At 39.6% G+C, this 14,241-nt stretch overlaps 2 protein-coding genes across 3 annotated transcripts in view; one reads left to right on the top strand and one right to left on the bottom strand.

Moving 5' to 3' along the window:
- Positions 1-14,241, top strand: part of LOC128876566 (uncharacterized) — a 101,912-nt gene that overhangs the window by 9,963 nt on the left and 77,708 nt on the right. The gene's annotated exons all lie outside the window — the stretch shown is intronic.
- On the bottom strand, positions 3,123-4,516 carry LOC128876573 (green-sensitive opsin-like). Its single transcript, XM_054123049.1, has 3 exons — positions 3,823-4,516; positions 3,313-3,506; positions 3,123-3,231 (listed from the first exon to the last, which is right to left on the bottom strand). Exons 1-3 carry the CDS (start codon positions 4,496-4,498, stop codon positions 3,178-3,180), a joined length of 924 nt encoding a protein of 307 aa, XP_053979024.1. The 5' UTR covers positions 4,499-4,516; the 3' UTR covers positions 3,123-3,177.

Raw genomic sequence — 14,241 nt, 5'->3', positions numbered from 1 at the left:
CTAACTAACAAATTAGCTCCTCGAGTATCTTGAAAACTGTAGCAGTGGGTGAAAAATGTGCTGTATATAATACAATTTGCAAAGAAAATATTTTGACTTTTCTCTTTTCATCTTTTACTTTTCATAATCACTTTTAACACCTGATCATTCGATATCATCGAGAATCGTATATATTTCAGCTTCGCGTAAAAATAAACGAAAATTCGAGCGCAACGCGTCATTTCTGTCGCTTAGAATTTTCGAGTGCGTCGTGTGCAAATCGAGAGGACGTTCTCCAAACAATCGTGTGATTCGTCGATACGCTATTCATAAGCAAATTTCGGTGCTTCGCAGATCCATTCTTCGGGATCATGTTTATGACGGAGCAATGAAGGAACAACGGGCTTTGTTCAACAGCATTTTTTCAACACGCGTGGGCCATCGCCAATTCTAAATACGCGCTTCTTCTTTTTCTCTAATGTGTATCGATAGCACTGAAAAAATCGAGAGACTAATTTTCCACGGCTTTGTGTGTTTTTAAACAGTATAAATCGCCTGAATATAGATTTTGAATAGTGATACGATGGACAAGAAATAGTAGCTTCATTTGTTAGGTGTAAAAATTAATTCTGTGCTTTTACGTTTAATAATTTATAACTCATGTTTAAATGAAAATATTCACTGACCATTTTGCTACGTTCGAGTATCAATCTTCATCGTAACGAATCACAAAACATTTCGATATTCAGGGAAGATTAGTAGGTTTTCTAGATAAGTTTACCTTGGAAAGGCAGAACGTTAATTTCCATACTTAATAAATCGAATTATGTGTCGTGCGATTGTCGTTGAAAGCGAACGATTATGATAGAGGCTACGGCGATGATCGAAGGGCGTTTAGCCAAAAGAGCGAGCCGGAAGTCCCGTCTGGTACCATGGCTTTCCGCTCCACCGATTTCCTGTTTCTTCGAGGTCTTCTTTTTCTTCGTCGACGAGGACACGTACGTCGCATCTCCCTTCGCCGGTGGCTTTCTTTAGCAGCCGATAATCATGTCCTTTCCACACACGTGTAATACCGACAGTCCTTCTTCTGATGTTGCTGCAGAATCGCCGAAGGTTGGAATACGAAACGGTGTCGTGAGAGGAATTCGTAATCGTCAGCCACGGAGGGAGTCCTGTAGCTATGAAATCGGATTTATCCTCGATTTGATAAACGACGTCCTGTTTTCACGGGGGCTTAACCCGTTCCGCTTAATTGAATTTGAAGATGCACCCCTTGCGCCTAGTTGCTCAAGAATTTCTTCGGTTTTTCGTGCGAGTTGTTATGGCGTATTAATAACGAAGGAACACTCATGGAAACGTGGGACTTGCGGTTCTCTATGAGGCGCAATTTCTTATCGAGAAATAATATTTTGGTCATGTTGTGTAATGTACCATAAACGTACGCTGTTTGCTTTTATCCGTACTTTGAATTCCGTTCGAGTATTCTTGTCGAGGAAAGTGTTGTAGAAGTACGTTGTACTCTTAGCAGGCTTAATATTTAACGAGATGTTTCATCATTTGTCTGGTTAGCTTGCTGAGTACTGAAAATATGCAGAAAATGATGAATTATTTTTTGGGGGGATATCCTAAGCAACGAGCCATTTCCTTTCTTCAGGAAATATAAACATAATTATATTAGATATTAATACCTCCACGTAAATACAGAGGAAAATTCAAAGGCAAAATTTTAGCAGAAATCGATCTTTACAATTTAAGTCGACCGCAATTAGTAATTCGACACCGTTTTAGACAAGGATGGATCTAGACTTTTCGTTCAGGACCGTACGATACCAGAATTAGGAGGTTTATATTTCAATAACTTTATTCTTCTTATGTATATTCGCACATAATTCTGTAATGGATGAATCGATCGTTAAGAGTTTTTGGTTTTTCCAGTTTGGAAAAACCCCAGGTACTCGTAACAAAACATATTTAGTCTTGAGGCCCCAAAGTGCAACGTGGGCATGTATCCTTAGAGCCGGGACATCCCTGTCGTCCTAGGGATCAGTTACCTGTGCTAATAAAGCAATAACTGCTGTTTCGGCTTACGACCTCACAAGATCCCTACCTGCGACTATACATACATAGAAATTCTTTGCCATAAAAATGTATGCACCCAGGTACCCAGGTCAATATCTAGTGTCTTCCTTCAGAAAACTATAAGAATCAACCAATCGTATCTTGATATTTCTTTATATGCACTATAAATTGCTTCTTCTGCAATATTTTAGGCTGAAAATTCAGCATAGCTACAACAAAGAGTGTCACATAGTGGTCCGTTCTCCATGCAGCGCGCATGCTCAGGTGTCGGGGTCGCTGCATAAACGGCGAAACGAATGCAACTTTCAGTGACCTTATCTTAACTACTTAACAATCGAAGCGGCCGAAGCGATTCCACATGGCGCTGACCAGCAGAGATTATGGTTGGAGTACGGCTGGGCCTTTTTCCTCAGTGGTCTGGCAGATACGAACCGCGCGTAGCCAAACGCACGCGTGGTTGCACGTAAGTGCGGCCCTCCATCGACTTATGCACTCGGCAGACGTGCCCAAAGGGAAGCCAATTTGCATACAGAGAGCGCAATGAATCCACGACTTTGCGACTGCGACACCCAGCTTCTCCCGTCCGCCTTACGAATATATTGCAAATTCTGGCTGCGTTTACTATATCCCTGCGTACTGCGCGAAGCTCGCGACGTTATCATCCATAAAAGCTATCATACCTCCGTTTCTTTCAACAATTTGTAAAGTACCACAGGAAAAAGTAACGAAACGTGTTATCGTTTTATTTTAGAAATTTAAAATTAACATGTTGAATCCATGAGTGACAAAGTTTTTCACTCAGGAACTTCAACGATTAATTTTAAGGGCTAAGTGTTAATTAAAACGAATTTGGAATAGAATTCGTGAATTAGTAATATGGCAAATGTTAGATTCTATAATTTTCAATAGACTCGAGAGAAAATTTTAGTTTTGTAGATATTTCCATGTGAATCAGTCCGGCAATCAACGTGTTAATACATTACTGTATAACAGAACCACAGACGTTTCTGCAATTGTTGTTATTTAATTGTAACTATTTCAGTGATATTTTTATAGCAAACTGTGTCTTATATCTACGAGGAAAATATACACGTGTACCACGTTAATTGTTCTCCTGTTTTAAATATCCACAATTTCTTTGAGTGATTTTCGACGTCCACATCTCAAAGTCTCCTGCAATCAGTACACGTTTAAAATTGACAGATATCGGTAAGGGAAGTATTTGGTAAATCGTCATTGTGTTTTAAAACGAACCTGAACAACTCCATGAAATTCGCACGACAACGCCATGTAGATAATTGGAAAAATAGCGGGAAACATCTTGGCGATGAAGTAGAGAACCTCCCTCTTATTTTCCGTGCAACACGAGGCCTTCGGTTCTATGAAATTTACTGCTCGAGCGACACGATATGGCGTTCGAATCAGTAGGAAGGCGAGTGCGACGATCACTGAAACAAAGCACATTACAGAATTAAATTTCGGATTGATTAAATTGAATGGACTTGGCCCAGTTGATATTTATTTTACAAAAAGGTACAGGGTTCTACTTTAAAAAAAAACATAGGTGCACAATTTCTTTGTAGATCTGTAGTTTTTCGTAAAGGAAAATGGAGGGTCTACTATGATCTTCAGTCTTTTTGAGAATACCAAACGAAAGATCTTTTAGAGTCTCATATATGTTAAAAAAAAAAATTGTAGAAAAGTGAGATACTAGAATTTTAGAGATTTTCTGCATGCAGACTTCCAAGCTTTAAGACGACTCACCCAGCATAACATACTGTCTGATTTCGTTCATCCTCCACGATCCTTCGAACTCCCTCAGTATCATCAATTCGTACAGAATCAATGCATCGAGAGCAAAGAATGTGACGATCGGCGGAGCAATGAACATGAACGTGTTCCAAACATAAATCTCAGCCATGTCACCTTCGAAGAAGTCGTATATGTGCAGACCAATGGCGATAGATATGGTACACGCGGACCAGATAAGCACGATGCCTTTCATGGCCGTGGTTTTCCTCAGCAGGCCCTGGCCGAAAGTTGTTTGCCGATGGAAGATATTCACGTACAATTGGAACTTCAAGATGGCGATCGTGATGACGGACACGTCGAAGCTGATCAAACAGACGTAGTCCATGTTTAGCTTCAACTTCGTGTCAAAGAACCATTGCAGAACATCTTCGAGAGGCTCGATCAGGATCACCATGTTCGAGCACGCGAAACTGACGACGTAGAGGTTCATGGTCGTCCTCATGGAGGACTTCGAAAAAATCACCATGATCACCAAGAGATTCAGGCTGACACCTAACGATAGAACAACCAAGTTGATGATCCTTGCTGTGGACAGCGGGATGCTCGAGGCGATGACGTTAATTTTCGTTAGAGCTGTCGTCCTGGGAGGTGTCGTGGGAAAACTTCGAAGTATCATAGCCTCCTCCATTTTTGTTGAAATATGTCCCGCAACGCGATAACGCTTTATATCATCGTCAGCTACGATTTCCATCAGTCTTGGACGGGCGAACTTCAAGTCATGGCTTTTCTCTTCGAGCTGTTTCAATGTTTGGTTTACTTGACACGAAGGAAGTTTAGTTAACACTTAGTCACTGCGGCCGGAAATTTGCTCGCGAGTCGAGTGATTTTTAGGAATGCGTCGCTCACGGTTCGCCAATTCGATGTAACGCGTTGTTTCAGACGGATAAACACGTCTACGTTCATTCACGAGCCGCGTTAATAGTGAACAGAAGGGACGGTAGTTGGTAGTAGATACTGCTTTTAATTTCCTCATGTTAGATCCCATTTGGGAATTTAACTGTCTGGGATATTATGGGTGGGATTGGATTACCATGACATTGGGTGACACGCGATTTTTTAATTTTATTGAGTGCCGTCCGGTTGCGGAACCATAGCGTTATGGTCACTTTTGGTTAAATATCTTGCTGGTTGATTCATTTATTCTCTAACTATTGATCCACATGTTTATTTAAATTCAGGCTCGTTTACAGTCTTGCTTTTGCATATTTTTCATTTCTATTCCTAATGTACATTATGCATAATTATTACAATTCATATATTTATATAATGTCAGTCTTGTTTCTTATCTTTCCTTTTCTTGTCTTTACGTATTTTCTATTTCTATTCCTATAATATAGGAATATATTCTAATAATCGATTCAATATAATCATTGCAATTTGATTCTACCTTTAAGTAAATAATGTTCGTTGGCACATTCTTCCCTATCATACAAAATAATTAAGCTGGTCGAGTTAGGTCAGCAACTTGGTACCAAACGTTGTACTAATATTAAAGCATGCTTGTACATGCAACAAATATTTGTATTGTTTGGCTTATCCTGACAACCAGTACAAATTATTTATTTATCAAGATCTCGAGTCGCCCCGTATCAGTTCCCTGAACATTCCTATCGCGATTCTGCATTCTCTTCGCGCCCCACATCATGGCGATCGCCACGAGGAGTCACATATAAGGTAATCCTTGACCCTGACACCGCGACCGTAGGTTTTCGTTCCTCGAGAGCGCAGCAACGACCCGACAACCGGTGACGAAAATAGTTCTGCACGAATAAATCATGCCACGTCCGACATATTTATCCGTAGAGAAGGATCGTGACCGAGGGACGCGGCCAAGAGACAGAGACCGAGAAATGCAGTCTAAGGTTCGACTGCATAATGCAACAAGAGATGCAGGAGGAGACTCTCGAGCCTGTCGCTGGCAAATGGCCACGAGCGCAATATCGGTCACTCTTTGGCCATGATGGATTTATCGTCGGTTTTATACGACCCAGGATCCGCGGAGGGCCGTGGACCGTTCCTTTGTAAGTGGAACGGACGGGTGTCTCACCTATTGTGCACGTGGAAGCCTCCACAATGCTCGCGTTTTCGCGGAGAAAACCGAGTTCACGGGACGTCTCTGTTTCTTTCGTGAAAGGATGCGCCCAATTGAAAGGTCGTACTCTGGAGAAAGGAGTAAGTACGGACTCTTTTTGGTCAGTATTGGCCAGTGTATGTTACCAGACATTTCGAGAAGGGTTTTACAGCAGAATCGTTATCACTAATCCAGTAATTTGAAAAGGAACGAAGGGCAAATTGACTAGTTACCAGTGGTGACAAGTACACGATATATTTTCTCAATTTTCCCAATTTATTTCCATGATTCCTTACCTTTGCCTGCGAGGTATTTAATTAATGAACTGAATTTTTGTTTTGCAGAGAATTTGCAAGGCATTTACTTTGATAAATTCAGATTATTAGATACCCTTCATATTTAGCGAAGAAAGTCTAATTTGAATGATAGGCTTCATGTTTCCAAATCAATTTTCCATCATAAATATGCACATGAATAACCTTCGCACATGTATGTATTTACAATTACAAATTTATTTGGAAACATGAAGTATTCATTTCAATTATGAATAAATACAGAATGTACGAATACTTGTGTGACTGACTGTAATTAAGACGTCCTCTTGTGAAGAAACATAAAGAGTTAAAAATTGCTAGTCCATGTCAACCAACATAACGTATTCCAATGGGGATCAATTTACTTCTTGACCCTCCCCCCAAGGAAACAAAGAGCAACTGGAATTATTACTTCCCTCCTATCAATTACCCAGTCTATCACGAGTCAGGATTCACTTCTATGCTTATGTTACTTTGAAAATCATCCACCCAGGAGATCCCACATTACGCAGACAACCCAAGTCCACGTCTATTCTAAGCGAGATGTCGCAACCTTCCTTCCTTGTGGGCGCCACTTCTTTTCGAAGCTGAAATACTGCTCGACCCACCAATCTTCGTGGACCCTTTTCACCTCGGCTGCTTTGCACGAAGGAACGTTCTCTCCCTCCTCCATCAATTAGAGTACCTTTTTACGGCCCTTTCGTAAATTACGAAATTCACGTTCCTCTTTCTTCGCGAGCGTCTTCGGGGGCTGCCGCACGAATTCGCGCTTTCATCCTTGGGGCCAGGTGTGCGGTTCAGTTTTGCGGGTTCCTACGTGCCTTTTTTCTCATTTTGTTTTTCTCGTTGGTTTCGTCTGCCGGGATCGGGTTAGCCGATGGAGGGCGTAGGGGCCAAATAAGTGCAGTGGCAGGGCCAAGGACTCGCAACCGGTTCGCTGGTTGGGCCATCATTACAACGTAACTCAACCGACCCTGAGGAGGCTTCGGACAGCACGATAATCAGGAGGCTGTATTATCATCACGAACCCGTCGTTCCTCACGCATTATCGCCACGATGGCGACAAAATTGTAAGAAAAGGCGCTAAACAGAGCGAAACCAGTCAGACTCCTGTGATGATCCTAATATAAAAATTGCAGTGAACGATGAACTCAATTCTTCGTGTTTGTCAATGCAATCTTTTTGAGCTTGTCGCGAACTTTAACAACAGACTTAGTCCAGAGTGTCTCGAGTGTAGAGTTTGTTGCGATAAAAAGCTGCCACGACGCTTCGGATATACGCTTTCGGTTATTTTAACCCGATCTTGTCAGTTCGGCGCTGACAAAGTGAAACATCGGAAGCTGATACCGATGATCTTTCTGAAAGAAATCTATTCATAATCCTCCCGCGAGGAAAACACAAAACCAAGGAGCACGGTACTCGGTGAAACTCGAGAACAAAGATTTCTCTATTGACCGATCTCGTTTATTTATAGGCGGCGTGTTCATTGAATCAAGTAAATTGATATCTGGGATATATAAGCGATACTTGGTTGAAAAACGAGTTCATTAATAATTGAAATAGAAATCATTTATAAAGAACTCGTTCTCTGTCGCCGGATGGCATTATTCCGTGCGATAATTGTAGACACGTTTAATCAGATTGTCGCCAGGTATATGTCTTTATAATGTGCCATTAGTCGTGCCTGTCTCCATTAAATGGTGTTCATATCGTGTAAGTGCTGCCCAAGTAGCATTTTAATTACAGGTGTTAATTTATATAGTGGACGTTCTACATCGTACGGATTTGATAAATGAATTCGAATAATTTTCAATGGCCAACCTAAAGTTTATGAAGTTGCTGAAAAATGACTATAGTTTTTAGGAAATTAATCCGAAACAATAATCGTCAATTTCAAATCGACGACGTTAAAACTCGATATCTTTTATCGACTAATGCTTTCGAAACATTTTTTCAAGATACGATAAAAGTTAAGCTCTCGTGGAATCAATATGATAGTTAATCAGGTTTTACCAATAATAGAGATTGAAACGAAGATTTGGGACTGTTTATTATAAATAGTACCACTTACCTGTGAATATTCAATGTTTCAAGCTGTTGCTACCTCGAAAAGATATAGCTAGTTCGCATAATACTTGTTGCAATCGAAGTTTAGTGAAACTAGATTACGGTAATGGAAGCACAGTTGTTTTGGATCGACTTCAGCTGCAATTCGCTTGGATTAAACTTAGGTAGCATCGAAATTTCTCCTCGAATTTAATTCCCCAGTTGATATCTTCCGCGAATGCGCCTAAGCGTCGTAAACCTTTAACGGCGCCTCGTTTGTCGCTCGAGCGCCGCTGCTTCCTGATGGAATCCGAAGGAATGCTCCTGCGAGCGCGCGGCTACGGGCATAAAATGTTTCTACGCACATGATACTGCAAAAGAACGATTTATCGCGAGTTGACGGGTTACCGCAGCCTCGTGCTCCTGCGGCTACTTTGCTCCTGCTTGGTCCTCTTGTCAAGAGGCTCGTGATATTTTACGCATGACCGGTTCGACGAGTTTTTCCCGAAGACCGCAATCGCGACGTCCAACTGGGCATCATTTGATACCTCGAGCGCAGGTGCATCCTCAAAAAAAAAATTTCGCAAACTCGCCCCTCGAAAACGCGGCACAATCACGATCGTGGCCGAGAAGTCGTGTGTACGAATGTTTGGGGACACAGCTGGACACGCACTTGGGATTCCGATATAAATAATCAAGAATTTTCCACAAAAAAAAGGTGAGCAAAGATTTTATTTTTTAATAAAATCACATGCTTGTAATTAAATGTGTTAAAAAGTCTTGAAGCTTCTCTGGAAACCACCTTTTCATTTTCACTATGTTCTGTGTTGTGAACGCACTGGAGAGTGATTGGGTTTAATGATCCTGGGGTACTCGACCACAAAGAGTTTTAGCGCTCACCGCTAAGACTTTTCTCAGAACTTGAATAATCGCTTGAGCCGGGGTTAACGATTTTTGCCGAGAAAGAGGAACCGCGCGTAATATGGGAACACCTGCGGACGAGATTATAGTAATTGACGTTTTCGAAGGTGAAATCGTACGGAAGCGTCAGACAGACGTAAGAAAGAAGAAGCCACCAATTCGTGGTTCACGCTCTCAAAGCTCGATCGTTTAATTAAACGCGAGAACGCTACGAATTCACGTTTATGTTTGTGTGGTTTCTAATAACGCACTGAACAAAAATTTGGGTAGAAATATATAGGAATGATAGAAATATTGGGCTGTCTGGAAAGTCCATGCCGATTTTTAGTCGGCGGTACAGGTCTGAATATATCGGAATGGCTGAAAACAAATAAAATATGTACATTCCTTAACAGGTGGAAAGGTCGTGGAACAAAATGGTATATATATACATCAAAATTTAAATATGCCTTTGAATTTTTCTTAAAAATAGGTATGAACTTTCTGGACAACCCAATAATAGATTAGAAAAATGGTGTTCTATCAATTTTTTTCTTGGAGAATGCTATATCAGACGATGTATACTTAAGACAATTAATTAAATTTATCGATTTCTTTTCTGTAGAAATGATTTCTATCTCCCGCGATCGCAGATAAGATTGTTTCCGTTCCCTAAAAATACACTTTCTAATCTTTCTCCTTGATCGAGCCTCTGATACGAGATTGGAACATGATGAATGCTCGAAAACTTTTTAGCTTACAAACCGCCCGATGCGTTATCGGCGTGGAAACTTTCGGAGGCGTGGCCGTATAAGTGGAAAATCCTTAAATCTCTGAGGCGTAAAATAGTTCCACCAGACCTGGAATTACCACGTCGATCATCCTTATTGGGTGAAGGGGTGAAATCCTTCTTGACGCAGTCAAATCCTTTCCAGGATATACACAATCGAATCGATAACATCCTCCTATCCATCGTCTTTCAATTCTAAATTCTAACGAAATATGCTAGACAAAGTTTAAATTGAGAAAATGCTGTTTCCCGAATTAAAGATTAGAGTTTCATCGGGATACGTTTAACGTAACGCCCAACGGATTTATACGCGTCAGCATCATCGCGTTTCACCGCAATGCGGAGTCTTGGAGGCTTCAGCCATGGATGGAATTTCTTCTTTTGCGATTGTAACCGCAGCCGCTTGACGCGAGGGTAAACAATTACGCGAAGACGCAGAAGAAAGTTGGCAGTGTTCGTTCGCGGTACAGAGCTAAAGATCTTGCCTCTGACGGATGAGGGAAAAAATTAGGATACTCGACGGCCAGCGGAGCAACGAGTTTCTTGGACGCCATTGTATACTCAGAGATTGGCACAGAGAAGTGTTTCATACAATAATAAAAAAAAATTAGAATAGTTGTTACGAGGGCTGTGGATAAATATTTGTTGTTACATCGGGCTTGACTATTCGACCATTGGGAACGAAGGAAAATCAAAATTTATTAAATACATGTCAAAACAACGAAATCATTTTTAAACATACATGACGTAGGTGTTACATATATTTTCAATCTATTGTAGCATTTTTAGTTCTCCTGAGAGTTGGACTAAATCCTCCAAGAATATTAATAAAAATGCGTGTAAGCATTTATCCTACGTGACTTTGTCTCTAAGTCATTGTCAAAGGTATTTCTAGTATTTCGATAACATTTGTTTCAAACTGAGTTAATGCGACTAGTTTTACTGAGATACATATTCACACTCGATGCTTCGAATGTCACGAACGCATACTTACTGATTACTTGACAGTGTTTTTGCGTAGTTTTATTTTTACTACCGCGAGGACAACTATTGCGATATAAAAATGCCCGTAACTTAAAAACAAGGTCAGATCAACAACTGTTTACGTGAACTTTGTCCACTACTTTTGTGTGTTAAATATATGCACGTTCCAAGCTACTCGATTTCCATTAAATATTCGGTAAATTGACGGCTTGATTTGCTACACATGTTTGGGATTGAGCGTTTCGCGAAAACAAATAACAAGGATTATTGGTATTTAGAGGGTGATTGTTTCAGTGATTATGAATAATGGATTCTTCGAACTGCGGCGAGTACAGCAATGAATGCATTTTATGTCTTGTCCGGGGCTATGAATACTGATGGTAAGTGCTGCGATCGCTTTACATAGGACGGGTGTTTGCAATATTATTTCCGCGGTTATGGTAACGTCAGTAGCGTGAATATTACAGCAGTATTGTCATAGGAATGATAATAATTCCTATTACACACGAAGATCCGAATAGAATTACAAACAGCAAATCCTCGTGCATCGTATATTACAGTGGAAACGATTGGTGGATCGGAATAGTAATTTTAGCACGGATTTTGTTTAACAACATTTCTCATAGACATAAAATAATAAATTGAGTTGGAATAAATGATGGAATTTCAAAAGTAAGTCGTTATTCTTCAAAAACGCAAACTTATAACTAGACGTTACTAGATGTTATACATTTATGATATAAATTAATGTAATAAATACATGGTAAACAAAGGGTATGTGCATTTATGCAAAATAAAATAAGAATATTATTATATTAATTGTAGAATGTATTCGACTTGCATTGTATATATTTCTTGTACGATTTCCATATTACTGTAAATCATAAATGCATAAAATTCGCAATCTACTTATAATAATAATAAATAATAATAACTACCATAATTTATTTAAAGTTTGCATTGCATCTCTATCGAAGAAAGCTTTATTTCCGGTGTGACAACGAAAGAAACGCGATAAAAAGTGAGCTAGAATTCCAAATTATTCCAAGCGCGGTTAGCGGCTAGTCTAATTTCTTTTCCGCGAGTTAGGCGTCGCGGCGCCTCCCGTAGCCAGCTTCTTACGGGGCGTCTACTTGTGCGTCCAACGGAAATAACCTCGCGATAGCAACAGGCCTCAGAGTTTATGCCGTAACACACGATTCTTCCCTCCTTGTCGCTTCCGTTTTTCGTTCGGTCTCCCCATGGTTTCTTTCTTTCGGCCATGGCGACGTCGAAGTTGATTTTGCGAGAAAATGCGATAATGGCGGTGCCGTTTTCGGACACCGGAAGCGGCCTCGATGTGTTTTCTAGGAACTCGATTTTCCATAGAAGCCTCGAAGTTACTAAAACGGAGCAACGAAGGCTGAACGAATGTCTGTGTTATTGGTGCAAGTCATTGGAATGTTGCCAATATTAAGAAATTTATATTTATTTCGCGAATAAACGTGGGAAAACAATTATTAATCATTCAGTCGATTGAAGGAGTCATTCGATTGCAAATATGTTTATTCCAAATATTTTCTATCACTGTTTTTTGGGATCATCTGAAATAATCTACTAAATAATAATTGTTGGTGAAACTTTTCATTTGTGAGTTTGTGCGTCATTGTTTTCATTCTGTATATATATGGTTTAGCGAATAATGAGAAGTTTACTACAAAATCTGCACTCCTCGTCGATGAATTTAAACGTGATTATTTTACGCCTTTTCAATTCCTCGCTCAAAGGAGTTTCCATGAATGAAGTTGAACTCATTGTAGTGCCGCCTGTTTCATCTCGTCTAACGAGTGAAATGAAAGTCTGGCGGATACGGTGATTGAAGCGGTAACTTCCAGTTTAACTCGTTTAAAGTATCCATTTGAATTGGTACAAGTTGTACAAAGGGCAACACCTTCAGCCGTCGAACGAAGTGAAAAGATCTGTACGCCAATGGGTTAAAGAAATTTCTTTTCGCTTTGAAGATGGAATTAAAAGAGTAGTTGTATACATGAATCTAATGTACGAATGTAAGAAGATGTAAACAACGTGGCATCATTGAGGAAAACTCATCACTTATCAGACACTAGATTATTCATATATACAGATGAAAAAGCAGGTATCTTTCGTCTCTTATGTATATATCATAACGTGTATTTTATTTTTCATATTTTATATACTCATGCATTTGTACACATTCTTGTATATTTTTATCCACAGTCCACTTATAATTTTTGTCATTTTTGTATGATTTTATCAAATATAACTTGGCTGTAGTTTAATCATTTTTATTGGTTCAGTTTTACAATCAAATCGAAATTGAAAAATAGCTGTGAAGGATTGGTAAAAAAAACTGTAGATATCGACGTTCGTTTACCGTGCGTTTAACCTGATTACAGAAACTTCGCCGTTTATACCGTTAGCGTCGTCGCGAGTCCCGTATAAATCCCAAGAAAAGCGAGTAGTAAAAGAAACCGAAAGAAACTCTCTGTAAACGTGTGGATGGTGGTCGGTCTATAAATACGCTTGCGTACATTGTCATTCGGAACAACGGAGCCTTATTACGTTGGCATGCATAACACGTAGGGGATAGTCTTGGAGAGAAAATAACGCGCAGCGCGAAGACTCGAGCTTTTCAATTTTTTAAAAGCTACGGTACTCATACTATCGATAGAAAATCCCTGTAGAATATAAATTACGAACTGACCAATGCAACATATGAACAGAATTGAAGCTTTGACTCCCTTTGATCATAAATAGTTTCTATAAGTAAAACATACACGAATATATCAAGAGCGTTGAACATTTTATATTTAAGAATATAATTTATTATTACTCCGAAGATTATTTTTTTATTTGAAGTATTGGAGTTCAAATGTAACAAGTAAAGCTATAACGTTACGACTGTTTACATAGAATGCAAAATTAAATAAAATTCTGTTAATGAACAAACCAGCCAGCTTTTACCTGGTATACGAAATTGAAATGAGCAGATATCACTACGGTATGGTCTAGTGGCTATGATGCCTGAAGGGTACCTAGGAGGCTCGGGTTCGATTCCCGGTACCGGGATTTATTTTTTTCCGTTTTTTTTTCACGTAATGACGTCTTGTTGGATAATATATTAAACTGGTACGTGTACAAATGTTATCTGTATGATAATGTCACGAATCAATATGACTACAGTATCTTTGACCTTATTGGAACGAGTAAAATAATCGTTCCTTATTTACTAGAGCTCTAAACAATAC

The sequence above is a fragment of the Hylaeus volcanicus genome, chromosome 5, assembly GCF_026283585.1.
Source record: "Hylaeus volcanicus isolate JK05 chromosome 5, UHH_iyHylVolc1.0_haploid, whole genome shotgun sequence".
Taxonomy (NCBI): domain Eukaryota; kingdom Metazoa; phylum Arthropoda; class Insecta; order Hymenoptera; family Colletidae; genus Hylaeus; species Hylaeus volcanicus.
Note: the sequence above shows the minus strand (reverse complement) of the source record. Positions and strands in the feature narration are given on the sequence as shown.